The sequence below is a fragment of the Sphaeroforma arctica genome (assembly GCF_001186125.1).
Source record: "Sphaeroforma arctica JP610 unplaced genomic scaffold supercont1.425, whole genome shotgun sequence".
In the NCBI taxonomy this organism is placed as follows: domain Eukaryota; class Ichthyosporea; order Ichthyophonida; genus Sphaeroforma; species Sphaeroforma arctica.
The window spans coordinates 34378-53450 of NW_014040133.1; the positions used below are offsets into that span (position 1 = coordinate 34378).

General features: G+C 40.6%; 4 protein-coding genes across 4 annotated transcripts in view; all 4 read left to right on the forward strand.

The window, feature by feature from the left end:
* Window positions 1–3096, forward strand: part of SARC_06127 (hypothetical protein) — a gene marked incomplete at both ends in the record, with an annotated part of 3263 nt that extends 167 nt beyond the window's left edge. The window contains 6 exons of the mRNA XM_014299979.1: window positions 798–895; window positions 1026–1104; window positions 1277–1398; window positions 1615–1689; window positions 2101–2232; window positions 3016–3096. Coding sequence (XP_014155454.1) covers window positions 798–895; window positions 1026–1104; window positions 1277–1398; window positions 1615–1689; window positions 2101–2232; window positions 3016–3096 — 587 coding nt within the window. The remainder of the gene's footprint in view (window positions 1–797; window positions 896–1025; window positions 1105–1276; window positions 1399–1614; window positions 1690–2100; window positions 2233–3015) is intronic.
* A 3062-nt stretch (window positions 3097–6158) lies between these two features.
* Window positions 6159–13337, forward strand: SARC_06128 (trifunctional enzyme subunit beta, mitochondrial). Its single transcript, XM_014299980.1, has 9 exons — window positions 6159–6425; window positions 7874–8109; window positions 8801–8936; window positions 9551–9631; window positions 10295–10450; window positions 10992–11068; window positions 11508–11741; window positions 12074–12262; window positions 12474–13337. Exons 1-9 carry the CDS (start codon window positions 6311–6313, stop codon window positions 12672–12674), a joined length of 1425 nt encoding a protein of 474 aa, XP_014155455.1. The 5' UTR covers window positions 6159–6310; the 3' UTR covers window positions 12675–13337.
* A 1914-nt stretch (window positions 13338–15251) lies between these two features.
* Window positions 15252–15907, forward strand: SARC_06129 (hypothetical protein; the record flags this gene model as incomplete). Its single annotated transcript, XM_014299981.1, has 2 exons — window positions 15252–15278; window positions 15590–15907. The coding sequence occupies 2 exons, from the start codon at window positions 15252–15254 to the stop codon at window positions 15905–15907; spliced, it is 345 nt and encodes a 114-aa protein (XP_014155456.1).
* Window positions 15908–17103: 1196 nt separating this feature from the next.
* SARC_06130 (hypothetical protein) lies at window positions 17104–17912 on the forward strand. The gene has a single exon (XM_014299982.1). It carries the CDS (start codon window positions 17139–17141, stop codon window positions 17760–17762), a length of 624 nt encoding a protein of 207 aa, XP_014155457.1. The 5' UTR covers window positions 17104–17138; the 3' UTR covers window positions 17763–17912.
* The last annotated feature ends 1161 nt before the right edge of the window (window positions 17913–19073 follow it).

The window sequence follows — 19073 nt, forward strand, 5'->3', positions numbered from 1 at the left end:
TACGTACTACTACTTAGTTAGTTAGTTAGTATTAGTTAATTAAGTAAGGTAAACGGTAACCGAACCGTACCGTAACGTACGTACGTACGTACGTATATAGTATATATATATATATATATATATACTATATATATATATATATATATATATATATATGTGTGTGTGTATAGTCTATGTTTCTGTGTTTGCAATCTTCTACTTTGTTAATGTGAACACTACATATTCCCTGTGTAGAGTCTATTCTCTGCAATGCTTCCATCGGCGCACGCAAGTGAACGCGAGGCGTGTGCTATTTCTCAGTATCCGAAACAAATGCAGCGAATTGTTTTCGAGCGCAGAGTTCGTTCTATACCCATATATATATATATATATATTTATATAATATATATATATGCATAAATATATATATATATATGCATAAATATATATATATATATATATATATATATATATATGCATATATATATAATATATATATATATATATATATATATATATACATAATTATACACACACACACATATATATATACATATACATATGCATATATATATATATATATACATATACATATGCATATATATATATATATATATATAAATACACATATGTGCGTATATATACAAATAAACACACGCATATATATAGATATATATATATGTATATATAAATAATACAACTGTATATACGTATTAGTATATATATATATATATATCTATATCTATATATATATATTATTATATTATTATTATTCTTATATATATATTATTGTTTTATATATATATGTATAAATATAGGTGAAGTCTATTGTCTGCTTCATCGACGCATACACCCGAACACAAGGCGTGCGCCATTCTCAGTACACAACAAAACCAGTGCTGCTATGAAGAGGTGCGTGTGTTGCGAGTGTAGTTCTACAGCACAGTTTATATATACCAAGCATCAATATCATATGGCACTGTGAGTATCTGTTGATTATGTTCATACCTGTGTCCGTTATCGTCTTATTCCTTTGCTGTACGTAGGTACGTCTACTCTTCGATGGCAAAAGTGTGGAGTTACAGGCCCTGCCATTCGTGCCCTGGACTGCGCCACAGTTGCAAGGTACAAACCTGCTATTGGCTCCGTATAGTTCTCGCACTTTTTTTTCCATGCATATGTTCAGGGGCAGTTTGTCTTAGATTCACAGTGTACACAGTATATTGCAGTTACATATCGAATTCAATTTGATTCTCATTTTTAAGTTCTACACATATTTATGCCTAACATATCCCAGACTTGGAAGTTGTACTAGATACACAACCCGTATGTAGCCGTGATGTGTTTCTGCGCTTCAAAACCACTCATCGCACCACATACAACGAGGCACGTGCGCGTGCGAGTATTGGAGGTGGCAAGGTGTGTCTGAGATGAAGTCTATGTTTGGAATCTATTTTAGATTTTGCATGTAATCTGTTCTAGATTTTGCATGTAATCTGTTCTAGATTTTGCATCCCTGGTTATCAAAACCTTTTCGTTTTCTTTTTCTGCACCTGATATGTGCATCTATCTAACTTTTGCTAGATCAAGAAATATCATAATAGAGTAGGCTGCACTCTTACTCTACTATCCCAGGCGTTCGATGTCGTACTGTACAATGAGCGGGGCGAAATCACCGAGACCTCTATCTGCAATCTGGCTGTGGAAAACGTGAGTGCTGATGCAAGCATATCACCATTGTGATTCGTTTACTGGTTCTAATTGCTATCACATGGATTGTTCGAAGCTCTCTGTCAGACCAAACTGGTCTAGGTACGCACGATGTCCCCCCAACGCCAGCACGTGGGATACATTATAGATCACTAATATCGTCGTGTCGTACATAGATATTCAAGAATGATAATGACGCTTCGCTCATCCGTCTATCTCGTACTCTGACCCGTTTCATTCGAAAATGTATTGTTATCGTCAATGTCAACTGTCCACAAAGTATAATGTGCATTTAGTGATATCTTATATAACTGTGTTGTACCATATAGGTTGTTACTGATATCCTATATATCTGAGTTGAGCCGTATAGATTGATACTAATGTAATATGTATCTGTGTTGGACCGTATAGGATGCAGGCGAGCTCGTGACTCCGCCTGTGAGTTGTGGGTTGCTCGCGGGTGTTCAACGAAGTGAGTTACTAGTGGCCGGTACAATCACAGAAGGACTGGTACTTCTAAGCGATCTGCAAGCTGCGGCTAAGGTATGTCTGAGCAAACTCTAAAGGCTTACCGTGTCACTCAACTTGTACATGGTTGTGTATGTATGTTGTTGTATATGGATATGGGTGCGTGTCGCAAACTGGATTACTTTTTTTAGGAACTATGTGCTGATTAATGGAGTATGTAATGTAGCCATCGATGTGCCATAAATTAGGGTTTAGGGCTGAGCTAAATGTATACTGAACATCGGCTAGAAAGCTATACATACGTACGCCTAATTGCATGTGTATGCATGTGTGTGCGTATACGTTTCCGTGTGCGCATCAATCTATTGTGTATCGTACCTGTTGACTTACGCCGTGGGCATACGAATTATTATCTCTTCTATCAGATGTATGTTTGCGCGTGCATATGTATACACAAGTGAGCATATGTCAGTTCATATGTATACAAATTATTGTATTTCGTACTTGTCAATGACTCCGTGGGAATCCGCATTATGGCGTGACATAGTTGTCACCGACATGTCTCGCGGTGAAATGGTCGGACGCATTGCACGTAGTGATGAAGGCAGAGTCGAATAGGAGCTAGTCACACCATTTTTTATTTTCTAAAGTAGTACGTTGCGTTGTTAATGGCACTTGTTTCTCTAACACCTCACCCTGCCTTGCGGTATAATAACTTGCGCCGTCTATCTGTTTCTTGTGCTTCCTTCACACATACGACCTGGATTCAGAACAAGTAGTGCTTCCTAAACAAAGTGAAGGGCATATATCCGTAACACTCACACAGTGATATTTATCATGCACTGTACTACATTGCAGGCGGACAGGCGGATACTTTGCTTCAACTCCGCGCGCGGAGTGTTTGCTGTCAAACTCGTAGAAGGCACGACGTCGACGTAAAGTATGCCTTGCTTCTGCACCCGTATATATTCCCCAATGTTCCCATCCGGCATGCGTGTGGATTGTACTTCATAATGAGAGCGGGATGAATGTCAGACCTAGCTGTTCTCAGCGGGGACAGGCGAAAACCGTATCTATTTGGTACCAGAACGCTTGTAACGGCCATGGTGCGTACTGTATATCCTCCGTTTGAATCCGCCCCGTATTAGCGGCTTGTGCCTGTTTACTTCCCATCAATAGTTCCAGAGCAATGATTCCCGAATATTGCGCTTGTTCACACCCAATCAAATCTGTGTTTAAAGCACTTCCACCAGTGATTCCGGAGTACCGCGCACGTACACTGGAAGGGTGTCCTGACCACCCCGCAGTCCCACCCATCTCATCTGGCCGAGGTGCTGGCTTTCGGATCTCACCCACACACAGCATACGGGCATCAGCGAACCTGTCTAGACCAGAAACATAGTCAGCACAACAGCTGACAGCCTTATTGCCGGCATTTTATGATCTTGGGATATCTGGTTCATACCTATCAGAAAGATTTTATTATAGTTGTGCATACCAGATAGCCACACCCACTCAGTGCTGGTGGAAATAAGCGAGCCTGCCTAGAAGGGCTGACAGCCGTATGGCTGGCATTCTGACCGCATCCACACAGCGCCAGGCCAATAAGAAAGACTGGCCACTTGTCCACAAACAAGTTTCGCAATAATGTAAAGAGTTAAAATGCTGCATGAGTCAGGATGTGCGTGCCGGTAATTTGGACTCGTGGACATACATGGACAGTGTACATTCCTGTACATAGGGGATGTATTCGGAGCAAGTTCATAACCGCTTCTTTGAAATCCCTTTTGGGCTGAGACAGGGAATATAGGTCTTGCGTCTCACAGGGAAACTCATACACTTAATGATTCAGTTCACTGACCAGACGCTTGGGGTAACTACAACTGTACGGCGCTGAATTCCTTGCCAACTTTTTGTAAATCTGATCGATTTTGGGCTGTTATTAGGCCGGGACCCGTTGATATTGTACTGTACTCTTCAGTCTTCGAAGTGAGTGTCGGTGTTTGGATTCGGGGAATAAACAGAACGCAATCTTGTACCTGTCTTGTTCAATAGTTTGACATTCAAAATACCTATGCTAGTGCTTCAGTTTACGCCAACTAGTTCCGACGTTCATGGCTGATACTAAAGTATCTAAGACTTGGAACATACATATCATCTTTCTCGCCAATTAGGTAGTAGCCGAGCACAATCTATTATTGAGGTTCGTTGTGCGACGTCGGGCTGAGGAGACTGCGGTAGATCTCAACTACTCTTGTTACTTCCAAGGATGAAATAGAACGACCTCCGAGTACTGATTAGTCTAAAGACATGTATGTACGGGTGCAGTTCCAGCTAAATGGCTGCTCACGCAGAATAGAGGCACTCACCATAGCTGTAATTGGTAAATAGATCTATTTCAAGCGAAATACATGGAAATACTTCGAGGGCCTTGGAGTTAATGATACCTACTATGAAATCTGTGGATTCGTTTCAGTCATTTCGACCGCCCCTTCAGTGTTTGGTGTGGCTTTGATTCAAATAAGTGCTATCTGACAACGAGAGACTGCAATTTGAGTGTCGAAAACAATATGTCACCCGAAACAACAGAGTACTTAGTGGTTAGCTATCACCGAAGATTCAGTACTTTAAAAATACTTTTGTATGTGTGGTCATTTCAGGGTCAATCCAGCATACATCAGAAGTGCTGAAGTATACTCTAGAGTGTACTTCGATATAAGCGTCTAATATGAGTGCTAATATCTTAAGCGAACTGGATATATGACACATTTCGTATTCCACGTTCAATACGAGTGCATTTATCGCTTATTTTCTTTAACTATATAAAGGTACCAACCCTGGATACATACGCGCGGTCTATGATTTGTAAAAGTGCAAAATTCGAAGGCTAGTTCGAAGACGAAAAACAATCTATGTATTATCTAATCAACTCAAACATGATACTTTGTACAAGTTTATACCCCTTAGATACTACACATGTATGATGAATATTTAAGAACAAGTTTGTAATCGCAAGCTTTTAATTCTCCTATCCCAATATTCATATATTATTAATTTGAGTGACTCTTTTGAAATTTGGCATATAAGGGAGTATGGCAGGTGACTTTCAATCTATGAGAGTAGCATTTACGCTTCCTACTACTCGCAAGTAGTGGAAAACCCGAGTTATATTCGAATGCTAACTTGTTGCATATTTATGTCTACATACGCACAGTCAGTATACTCGAGTGTGAGCATATTTCATATATAGACAGACACTCACATAGTAAGTGTATTCGAATGTGAACATGTTGCATAGCTATGTCTAATTGCCCACAGTAAGTGAATTCGAATTGTGAGAATATTCCAATACACAGTTACGTCATTTGTCAAAATGTCAAATGACAAAAATATGTAGCAATGTCAAATGTCGCTTAGGGTTCGTAGGATAGTTTCACGGTGGAGGCCTGGAGGGACTCTAAAAGAGGGACGTCCTACACCCCTCGTCCGGTACCCCGGGGCCCCGGATCCCGCGAAGCGTGATCTCTACCATGTGATGGTAGAGGCATCAGGCAGGGCTGAGCGCAGGGCTGAGCGCCTGAGCCTCTGAGGGTGTCTCTTCTCACTTTTGCTCTTCTCTCTTGTGTTGTCAGTTGTCAGTTGTCAGTTGTCACTGTTTCAGAGAGAGAGAGAGTGTGTGTGTGTGGAACTGTGGATTCTGTGGAATGTGGATGAAACATCAACCAGATTTTATTTCATTTTATTTATAGCTCCAGTTTGACCACTGCTCGTGTCATATATTCAGAAATACAAAACAATGATTTTACGTTTTTTCCAGCTCGTCCATGGGACGTGCTGGCAGTACAAAACGGGATAGCTAATTTATGCCTTTTATCAAACACCAACCCAGTACGTTTTCGCTCCCCTGCGATTTCTATGACACCATTTGCAAAAGGGCTGACATCTCGGTTAAATTCTATGTGACAGCAACAACTAACAACCCACACAGGCCAGGCACACACCCAACAACCAGCTGGTGAGTGGTGACTATAATAAAGTAATATAAATATAGTATACACAGGAGCAGCACGTACACACGACTACACACTCCCTCCACAAGTGCTCGCGTATCACACACACATACAATACACACACTACATACATATAATTAAAGATGTTTTTGCAGAGTGTAGCTTCCAGGACTGTAGGTGCCACCCCAGTGGTATCCAAGATCGCCGTTGCATCTATGGCCACAAGCACCAAGGCAAAACAGGCCAAGGCTAACAAGGGTAAGTTAAATTAAAGATTTATTTGAATTGAGTTGGTTAAGAAACAATTTATTTGTTACATAGAGTATTACATACATCATTGTATATTCTTTTTCAAGTTTTACAGAGACACTGTTTCAACGGACAGGAGTAGGTTAGTTTAGTGGAGTATCATTACGGTTTGTAGTATCCCAATAAACATTGGAATCAACATTGATATTTATAATGTGCATCAATGTATTGATCTGTAGGCTCTTCTATGGCAACAAAGGCCTAGGTCAAGTTGAGTACGGTAGATGATATTTTAGTGGAGATTGACTATATTCACTACGTTGTGAAGTTTACATATGCATTGATTCAGCAAAGGTTAAGTAAACATATAGGTTGTTTGAATATAGCCAGGCAAAGTGTCGGCAATTGGAATGGTTGCTTCTACCACTTGCAAACCATGTAGTAGAGTACACGGCTATTCTATCCGTGTATCTGTATATACAAGCTCGGATTTATTGTTCAATTCTGACTATACAATCGTGGTATCCCAGACTGCCCACATTATATATGTATATAGATGTATATTTATATGTATATGTATATTCTATATCGTTTACATACATATATTTATATATTTATATATTTATGACTCCGCTTGGCTTATATTATATACTACATATATTACCCCTGAAAAATTGTGTGGCTGCTTACTGTTGCTACTTGATAGAGTCTGCGTGTGTATATCTGCATGCATTTCCGTCGCTGGTGGCATTGCATTTTCGGAAACAACGTCTTCGACTACCAGCACATCTACATACATGGAACACAGTCACACAGGCGCACGCACATCCCAAACAAGAGTTATAAAAATCCATTAAGTGTCACGACACGCGACTGTGTGTTCCAAGTTGTTCACTTGGAATAAAGTATGCTATTACAGACATGACATGTTGATTCTATATTTTAAATGTCTGTAGCACTGTTTCAATATCAAGCCAGTGGTGCTATTTCAAGTGTGGATTATGAATTTACTACCTTAGAATAACAGAAAACCAATATGCAACGCAGATGTTATTTTTTTATTAATCTCAATATGTATATATGTGCATATATATGCATGTATGTTTGCTGTAATGTTATACTAATAATAATCTCGGGATGCACTACTGGTGTGTTATTCGTGTTCTACGAATAATTCCTCACGCAACTACCTCGCACTCTATTTAAAGGATTGCTGCCACATGTTCATCACATGCGCGTTCCATTACTTGTTTATTTAAATCTTAATCATATCCCCAACCACCCCCGATGGTTTATATTATATACGCGTACATTTTTTTGTCAAACTAGAGGCACAAACATACAGCCTTATCGTCCGACACTGATCTGTTTATATATATTTATATAATCACAAGTGCTTGCTATACATGTACATACAACATACAACCCACACCTGTTCATTTCACACCCACCCACAGCCCCCGCCGTTAAGGTCGAGAAGAAGCGTATCGGTCGCAATGTAGTGCTTGTTGAGGGTGTGCGAACTCCGTTCTGTGTGAGTGGCACTGAATACAATGACCTTATGGCCTATGATTTGCTGCGATATGCCTTCTCCGGCTTATTGGACCGTGTTGATATCAACCCGGCCGACATTGACTACATAACCGCGGGTACGGTAATCCAGGATGCCAAGACCAGCAACATTGCGCGTGAGGTGAGTGGTGTGTGTTTGGTATCTCGCAGGGATTTATATGAGTGTGTACAGATACATATGTACATATGTATGTATAAATTTATATATTGATATATGTATATATATATGTGTGTGTGTGTATATATATGTATATATATATATATATATATGTGTGTGTTATATATATGTATGTATGTATGTACTCAATCCGTCCGAAGAATAGTGAAAAGTTTCATGGGTGTATCTGTTCGTTCGCATTGTTATAGTTATAAGCTTCCGCAGAGCAGCCATTAGGCTTTAAGCATACCATAGTGCAAACAGCACTCGTGATGTCGTAAGGGTTGGGGTTGAATCTGCTACAGGAAACAGTATATAACGGTGATATTCAGCATATAGTTTATCCAATGATGCTTGGCTCAGCCAGGGTTACTATGATGGTACACAGTTTAGCGTTTTCCAGTATATGGTATTTTCAACCTTGCTCTCTACATTTGTGGGCTTTTTATTTCAGTGTTTTAATACGATACTGTGTACTACAAACCTTTATCAACCGTGCACATCTGTGACCATAACTACAAAAACATGGTTGCCATGTATGCATATCATGACATGGGACACTGGACATGTATACAAATAATGGCATAGGACATGTACCTATACGTATACTGTAACGAATACTGACCTCCACTTCCACTTCTGTACCACTCTGCAGGCCTCTCTTAGCGCCGGTATCCCCGATACCGTTCCCTCGAACACCGTAACTCTGGCATGCATCTCTGCTAATGTAGCCATTCAATCAGCCATGCAGATGATTCAGCTAGGCAACGCCGATATATGCATTGCTGGAGGTATGTAGGTCAATTTGGCTCTGCATGTTCTATTCTAGTCTTATAAACCCTAAACCCTAAAATGTATTCGAGGTTGAAATACTTGGTGGCCTTGTATACATCAGTCATTCAACTTGAACAGGACAGTTACAGACACCGTGGCCCATTCCTTGTTGACGAAGTTGTGTTATTGATCGATGTTGAGTTGTGATGTATATGGTATACTTTTATGCCATCATACCCAGACAGCTTGAGGTTCTTGCATACACTGCGGCCCTGTCTCGGGAGTATTATCAAAGTGTGCTTATGTTGCTCTGTCTTGGTAGTTATGACCTATTTATGTATGTATGTGCATATAATCTAATACAATAAGACAGACTGATGGCAATGAAGACATTTGAATTCCTCGTTCCGTATATGTGGGCAGTAGCTCGCGCTGTATCTGCTTTCTAAGCCGATCGAATTACTGAATAGCCTTGCTGCGTATATCGTACGGATCTGCAAAGTTGGTCTTCCAAGTTTATGTGTACTATGAATGTATATGCATACGAATTGACACCACAGATGTTCATCTGTTCAGGTGTTCATGTACCTTGTGAACTAATTTTTCTTTTCTTTTACCCGCTTGTTCATAGGTTCCGAGACAATGTCCGATGTACCTATCCGTCTCAGTCGACCCCTCAGAAAGACTCTTCTAGCGTCACAGAAGGCTAAAGGTACGCATCTGTATGCATTATCTGTCTGTCCAACAGTATATCATTCTCATATTTATTATTGAAGGGTGCATGCATGAGTGACCTGCTGGTGAGCTCTAGGTTTGTTTGTGTTACGCTAGTAAGCAGTTTGCCTCTATTAACCGGAAGGCTTGGGCAGTATAGGTACGGAAACACGCTAAGACTATGTGTGTTGGTCTTACAATTCTGAATCCTATTTGTAGCTAATTGTAATTTGCGGCCTAATTGTATAGCTAGATGTTGTGCAGCTATCATTCTCCCGACTCGCCCAACACCAATCAATAGACTACTTCTGCTTCTGTTGCGCACTGTGAGGGCAATGAGGACATTGTGATTACTCGTTCCGTATATGTGGGAAGTAGCTTAGGCTGTAGAACCCGATCGCATTTCCTATGTGCCTTTGCTACACATACTTATTTGTATCTAATACACTGCAAGATGGGAGCAGAATACCGAAGCTGTATAACCTGAGACGTCGAAGAATTTAGATGAAGTAGTTGCGCTCATTTTTAAATATCGTAGCAGCCTTGGTTGAGTTTCATTAGCCCACCATCAAACCGCACTGATTCAGCGAGTGTACCGCGGTGATTTTCAGAGTACTCGTTCTAAATATTAATATAAATCTATCACTCTTTCTAAAAATAGGTCCCGCTGGCCTATTCGGACTTGCCCGCAAGCTCAAGGGCTCAGATATCGGTCTTGAGCTTCCAGCTGTTGCTGAGTTCTCCACCGGAGAGATCATGGGACACTCTGCCGACCGTCTGTGCACAGCCTTTGGCATCTCACGCGAGGCTCAAGATGGTAGGTGATAAAGTGTTTATACGTGATCGTACGGTATAAGGTACCTATGAACATGAACATAGACTCGCGGTATGAATACGTCCGAGTGTCTATGGTCAGTATGGTATGTGGTATATTTACGTTGTGAAGTGTTTATGATCACATGCGATATCTCGTATTACTAGCATTCTTATGTGAACTTCACTGAGTGTCTATATATATATATATATATATGTGTGTGTGTATATGTACATATACATGCATATATGTATATGTATATATTATTGGTTGTATGCAGTTTAGATGGTGGTAGAGAGGTCAGACACGCATATTAAAGATGGGGTGTGAAAGTTTATTTCGAAACGTGATGTCTTGTCTGGGTGAGATAGGTACAGAAACGAACATTCAATCTGCATCCATTCATTTGAAGTTTTTTATTTGTCTATTTTTGGTCTGTGATGTGACCTGCCTGTACACCACCTGCAATGACTCGGAACCATTTCATCTGTATCTATTTATACTGATCTATTTTTGTCATGGGATTCTTCTTATGCTTCTGCAGAGTTCGCCATGATGTCTCACCGTAACGCCAAGGACGCATTCGACGCTGGTCTATTGCGCGACATCATCCCTGTCAAGGTATGATGTGGAAGTACACGTTCGCATATGGCGGTACGGCATACACAGCATATTAGCTAGATGGAGTGCATCAAGTTTTTTAGTTTTTTGCCTACTAGTAGTCTAATGTGCACTTCGAGATAGTAACCAAGTACTGTTAGTATTCGCATGTTCTTTCCAGTAGTAGAGTATCAATCTTTACGGTGCCCAACGTGTAGGTTCTATCGGAATCTGTTGTTAAACATGCTTTGAATCTCTATTTTGCATATACTCCGATTTTTAGTTTGTCGCAGTACGAAGGTAAACGATTCAATGTTTATATATGAGCAGCGCATCATCGCAGCTCTACGCATTTTCTTATTACCGCTTTGTGGGGGGCCATCATATATCATTTATATACCTCCCACGTACATCCTAACTTTCGTGTCTAACACACTCTCATATTACTACTACTAACCAGGTCCCGGGCAAGTCCAAGCTCGTTACCGCCGATAACGGTGTGCGCATTGTCCCCGCCGAGAAGATGGCTAAGCTAAAGCCCGCCTTCGTCAAACCCCACGGAACTGTCACAGCGGGTAATTCCTCATTCTTGACGGATGGTGCGTCCGCCACCATGATCATGTCAGAGGAGAAGGCTCTTGCGCTGGGTCTCAAGCCCTTAGCCTACTTGCGCGAGTGCACGTTCGTTGCCCTGGTATGTCCTGGATTGGATTAGGGGTTGGTGCCGAGCGGTATCCATGTGTGTGAATCTGTGACTACCTCCGAATGCTAATGCCGTTGGTTTATGTTGCAGTGTAGTGTGTTTATAGTACATAGATCTGTCGTCGTGTATCGATGTTTGAAAATATCAACGTTTCATCTGTAGGATCGCAAGGATCAGGTACCATCTCTATTAATTTTTTTACCACATCACTGATTTCTTAGCACCTACCTACCGATATAGCTTGAGTAATCGCAAGAATCAGTTGCGGCTTCACTACTTCATTATCATGGATTTCAACACCCATCAATCCATTCATCCTGTAGGACCCCAAGGATCAGCTACTTCTCGGCCCTGCATACGCATCTGGTAAGGTCCTAGACATGGCCGGCCTCAGTTTGAATGACATGGACGTGGTGGAGTACCACGAGGCTTTCGCGGGACAGATTCTGTCTAACATCACGGCTATGGAGTCCGATAAGTTCTGTCAGGAGCACATGGGCCGCAAGAACAAGGTAGGGTTGTGGACTGGCATACTGTGCGATGTACGCGTGGGTATGATAGACCTTAAAGTATTTGACTACATGCTATCGATCGAAACTAGTATATTGGTGTATAAGCGGTAGTTGCTCTACCAGTCCGACGATATAGATCCACATACCCATCTTCCTTTGACTTCCCGCCTCTCAAACCTTTTCTACATCTTCACAACCCTCGACTTGATAGATTGGAACCATGCCTATGGACAAGTTTAACCTTTGGGGTGGATCCCTCTCCATCGGTCACCCCTTCGGAGCCACTGGCGGCCGTATTACCACCACAGCTGCCAACCGATTAATCCACGAGGACGGCACATTCGCGTTACTAGCTGCTTGCGCTGCCGGAGGCCAAGGAGTGGCCCATGTACTTGAGCGTTACCCCAACTAAATCAGTAAAATGAATATTTATTTAACCAAGATACGACATAAGCTGCCGAATGGATACGATGTGCCGTGCCGTATTCACCGCATTTATTGACTTGGGGGGTGGGTTTTTGTCATTTGTCGACGTCTAATACAAACAACAAATTTCCTGGTAGCAAATTGATGCAATGGACAATTCGCTCGTTTTTCCCTCGACGTTGTATTCCTCGCTCACGAATGGATACGATTTTGCGTGCCGTATTCACCGTATATTCAAGGATTTTGATGCTCTTTTGAAACAACAATAATAAATTGATATCCCCAGTAGTCGGCGAATTACAAATCTCCTGGTAGCAAATGATTCGATGGACAAAAAGGTCTTCTTTCAGTCCAAATTATATTCTCCCTTGTATATATGTACCTACGAATCGACTATCGATGAGAAAGGCGCACATATGTATCTTTCAAAGCGAGTGTGCATCATTGAAATTTATATATATCCCAAAACCCATCGAAATAGTATTCACACCAGATATATCCGATGCCAGAATCGGTAGCTAGTGACCCATCTAAATAGTGTTCAAAACAGACGTATCAGATGCCAAACTCGGTAGCTAATGTGCTTAATTCGCACTGTAATATTAGAAGCCAACATTGAAACTTGTGATCATAGGCTATTTAGACAATGATCGTACACTAATCTTATTAACTCAGACTAGACACTGAGACGTGTACTATGGAGCTTGGTGCTTGGCTAGAATTGAATAAAACACTTCTTAGGCGGTAATGGGAATCCAGCAATCAGCCTGGCTTTTCAAAACTACTCACCCCTATCGGTAGCTGTGTGCATACAAATAATGTGATATCTCGGTGTTCTACAGGATGGCGCGGCTTTCCAATAGCACTCATTCTCATGTTCTAGCGCGATGACTCGACTTTCAACTTAATCACCTTTATCGGTTGCCAAGTAATCTCACATGATTTAACACGATGACAAATTGACATAAAAATACTATCCAGCTCAGCCTTATCGGTTGCTAAGTAATCTCATGTTGAAACGATAAATAAAAAAACTATTTTCACATCTGTGTAGACTCTTATCTCAGATAAATGATAAAATGAGATGTAAACGAGACGTGAGTAGTTCAACGCAGTCAGTGTCATTGCAGTATGGATCAACGTGAACGATTTAGAACATGACCGTGGACACTTGGGAGTTGAGACTTAAGACTCGAGCCATCGAGCGACTTCAGTTTTTACACTCACGAATCCAATCAGTTTTCTCACACACGAGGCTGCTGATTCACCAATTTATTAGACATTACCCAGGGGCCCACGGGACGTCAATAAGTTATGGGCCACATAAATAAAAAGTATTTTTAATAGAACGTGAACGTGTAAAATATTATTAACGGTTGCACGTTTATAATTAATACTGAAAGCGACGCTTCAGCCTTCCGGCCTCCACATGTCCCTATACTTTATCGTAAAAAAAAATACAAAATTGGCCGGAAACCTGTTGTGAAATAAAATAACGTATAACGTTTGAGCTTTTGGCTGTCGCCAATCCCACACGATTTGTTTTTATTCTGTTTTTTATTATTCAGAAAACAATACATAGCCAAATAAAACAAACAATACGTTGTTTTTTTTACAATTTGAGAGTACTGTTATACTACAGTACTGTACAAAAAATTGAATAAGACAAAATAGTTTTATGTCACAGATTGGTATTGGCCCAATATAAATCAAACACTAAAAATGTCATCTAAAAGTAGAATCCTGAGGGTTTCTGGCTTGTTCAATTTAGGTACTATTTATTTGGGTTTTTATGTCCGAAATTCAGGGCTAGTTGTCCTGCAAGTCTGCAACAGGCATCAGTAATCACAATTCACAGGCCATCACTGATCACTGATCAGGCATCAAGCCTTCACTCTTTTGTAAAACAAAATGTTTTTAAAAAAAAATAGCCATATTGAAGGGTCATCGCAAGACCAACTCCAAGTCCCAAGACCCAAGATTTAGATTTGAGATATATATCTATAGGCCGTAGAGCACTGACAGGGACCAGGACTCACCAGGGTATGTACATAGGGGCATTTTTAAAACTATGTTTGACAAGCCTTGTTGAGTCAATTATTTCAATTATTTTTTAGTACATTCAGCATAGCGGCATAGCCTATGTATTTAGTATTTATGTAAATACAGTTAGTCATTACACTTTTATTTGTGATGTTGTGAGACATCAATAGTATTTAATAATAATAAAAATACAGTCGTCAACCATAGGCATACTTAAAATAGATGTCAGTTCACACTTCAGAAATCTGAAATCACAGTTGGGAATCACCGCCGGCCCCCACAAGGCGCCAAGTGGCTAACTCCCGGACTCCGAGCCGCCGACAGTCTACTACAGAGTACAGAGTACAGAGTACAGAGTACAGTCTCTCAGAGTGCTGACTGCTGAGTGGTGCATGTTGATTTACTGTTTTACTGCACAAATAACACAATACACATATCATGAAACGGGAGGAAGATCTCTCCTTCTACTCTCTTTCTCTCACTTCTCTTGTGTTGTGCAGTTTGACTACTTGAATTGCTGATGGCGACAGGCCTCATAACGTACAAGGTATGTAGCTGAAAACGTACTACGTTTTACGTTAACGCACACAATTATAAAAGTTTTTACGCATACCGTATTCATTTTGGTGTTTCTAAAATGAGAACTGCAAAAAACAGGAATTCAGGAACTGTGCTCAATTATACATTGGTCCGGATCCAAAACTGACAGTTCAATTTATATATCAGTGGTATTCGTTCAAATTTTGACAAATATAGTTGGGTAACATTTGCCAATATATTGGCAGTCTTCATCGCCTAGGTCGAAAACGTATCAGGCGTACCGCTAACGCAATGTTTTGAAAACGTGTTTACGCTTAGCGTAATAAGCCCCGGATGGAGATGGACATCATAAGGTACGATCATTGTGTAGATGCCTACTCTCTACTCTCTAGTAGAGAGAGATGGACTGCAGGTCCATGGTGGTCCGGTGGAGTGCGGAGTGTGGACTGGTGGTGGACTCTGAGTCTGGGGGGTTCGGGTACATACATGCCTACACGTGGTCAACTTCTTTACTTCTTCGTAGATCTGACTCTTCAAAGCGACTCGGAGTCTGGAACTGGGACTCTAGAGTCTGGGTCCTGGGAGACCTCAGACCTCATACTCATAGTCTCAACTCTCATAGTCAATGGACAATGAGTCAGTGAGTGATGACTGAACCAATTGGCGAGTCGCGAGATATTATCGCCAGGCCCCAGGGCTTCTGAGAGCACTGGAGCTGTCAGGGGCTCAGGCCTCAGGCCTCAGGGCTAGCCGACTACCACGCATCAGTCCTCAGAGTGACAGAGTCTCAGATTTCGACAGGTAGACGTCTTATGTCTAACTCATAGCTGAAGTCTTCTCTTGAGAGTTCTAAATTGGAAAAAAAATCCTACTCCGATATCAGGAGCAATTACGATAAGCTTTATATTGGATACTGACTTCCCCCCCCCCTCACCCCCCACTGATCACTCCTGACCCATGATTGGTGAGATACATGTATTAACTTAATTATCTATATTCAATTTTGAATTTGCCGTAGCCATTTTTTTCTTCAATTTTCAGTGGGTAATAGATATTTCGTGCGTAAGATAAATAAACGTAATCTGTTCTCACTTGTTGTGTCTTGTGGTCCTTGTTGTGCGTGGAGTGTGGAGTCTGTGAACTGTGGACAAATTTGTCTTATATTTTTGTGTGCTGTGGCGCACTACACAGCCAGTGACAGAAATAAAAATAAAAATATGTTTGTTTCGCTTTTAAAAAAACAACAATAGAGTAGATTGTAAAAAGTGGGGTGTAAGGAGTATTCTGTGATATTTATGTGTTCGTTATTTTAACTGTTTCGACGACTTGTGAAAGTTGTTAGCACTTTGCAGTTTACGGGTATCTCCTTGGAGATATTTCTATTCTATCTATATAATAATTTGCTGTCGCTTTATTATAAAAGTGATATTAACAAATGGCAATAGCGCTATAAAAATTAACAAGTATACTTTAAAAAAATGATAAAAAGGAGACAATCCGAGATTCGGTATTACAGATTGCGCCTTTGTACTTTTGGTTGCCTTTTCTTCTTTTTGCTCATTTGCGAGCTCAGCTATTGTATCATGATTATATTTAGAATATTTACAATGTTTCGTGCGAGGGTAATTAAGCATCCTCAATTCCACATTCGCCTGAAGCTTCGGCCCCAAGGTGCGAAAAGCCGCGCTTGACGACCATATGCATCTCGATTGCATTCCCAACCCCGTTTGCCTTTCCCCCAGACTTTCTCTAGCTGAGTCTAGAGCTGTTACAAATTTCGTGAGCTTCTATATTACAAAGCTTCATCATAACATGATCGTTCACTACATCCATGCGGTCACAATATTACACCTTGACTATACGAAATATGATCGAGTTGAGATGCTACCGGAATAGCAAACTAACTGAACAACTAGGGCATAGAAAACTGTGCGCAGACAGTTTAGGCTCGTTAAGTTCATCAGATACTATATATCTACAACACAGTGAGAGGGTCAAAAGCAAGGGTAACTCGATCTATATCGGTATATTGCGAAGGATGGGCAGCTCTCCACCTAAAAGCACCCTGCTAGGATCCAAGCCGCTCGTGGGACATGAGCATCCGCAAATGACAGAAGTCTTGTCGGGCGAGCACGACCGGTATAGAAAACTAAAAAATGCTTTCTTGCAATATGCAACGGCCCACGCGTGTGAAGAGAATATACAGTACCTTGTCGAATTCGAGAAGCTGAAGGTACTGAGACAAAGAACCCTAGGCGAGAAAGACAGTGAACTGGCATTCTACAGGGCAATTGCCATGGTTGATAAGTATATATTAAAATTAGCTTCACATTCCTTAAATATTGGACACACTTTGAAGATGCGGGTGGAACAAAGCGTCGATGCCTCTTTTGACGAGCTTTTCTCGGCGCTTAAAGATGTGGCGCGAGAAGTAGCGTTGATGCTCGAGTTAAATCTGTATGGCGACTTTATCGACCAAACCTGTGGATAGCTTCAATGCGATCGAGGGGTCGAGCCTCCGAGGGCCCTTAGTTTTATAATTAGTAATAGTTTTAAATGAGAAGCTGGATACACACAAACCGAAACGATTGATTAGTCTTACAAGCCGAAAATTGCGTCCTAATAAACACAAATAACGGTATCATACATTTGGAGTGTCTCACTAGCAGCTACCTCAAGTATAGAAATAGAAAAATATATGGTTGTAGAAAAGCATCAATTTGGTATACCTCTGATGACGACAAACAAAGCCCAAAAGTGAAGTGTAATAAACTGATTCGTTCACCTGAGTTGGAGTGCGCGCGTAGTAGCATCCCTGATACGTGAAACGAAGATGATTGGTCACTATTTACCTGGATAGTATTGAATTTTTTTTGGCAGTGTAGATACAGCTGATCAATTGATTGTTGCAGACTGTTTTTCAATATAGGGCATCAACTACCCTCCTCACAAAGCTTTTCCTTATATTTGGTGCATGCATCCGAACACCAGTATTGCACAATTTCAACAGATACATGTTGCTATTGTAACAACATGATATTGTTGAATAAAACTCAAACAAGAGAACAAAGTCTGCGATCAGGAATCTTGACAATACAAAGGGCACGCACCGCCCGATTCTCACTGGGATTTATTCCGTTGATGAACGGGAACGTTCCTTAGAATCGTGTATAGCCGCACTAAGTTATTTGACGGTAAGATGTTGGTTTTGTTTTCTATGCAGTACTCTGCACTGATCGATCATACAAATAAAAATATCACAAAATCCGCACAACCGTGAAGCAAATTGACATCTCGCGAGCACCATCAAAGAAGCAAATTCAGTAGTCACATTTTTTAACCCATCACTTCGCTAATTTCCACTAATTTCTTCTTCCTATTTAACATCTCTTGAACCACGTACAAAGCTATTATAAAGGAGGACAATTTACGAACGACGACGATGTATATTCACACTTTACAGGTCTTCGTCTATGTAAACTCGTAGAAAAAGTTGTGCCCCCGATGTTTCCCACCAAGTTTTGGGCACAAGGTTGGAATCAATTGAAATTTCATGCAATAACTTGAAGCTCCATCTACATACCAGTTAGAAAATGTCAGTCTTAAAAAAAAAGTCATCAAATAGACATATCTGCAGAGTTCAAGATTTTGTAGATGTACCAAGTGAATACATCATATATGTATATGGTCACACATAATATATATATATATATATATATATGGTCACACATAATATATATATATATATTTATATATATATATATATATATATGTCACACATAATATATATATATATATATAT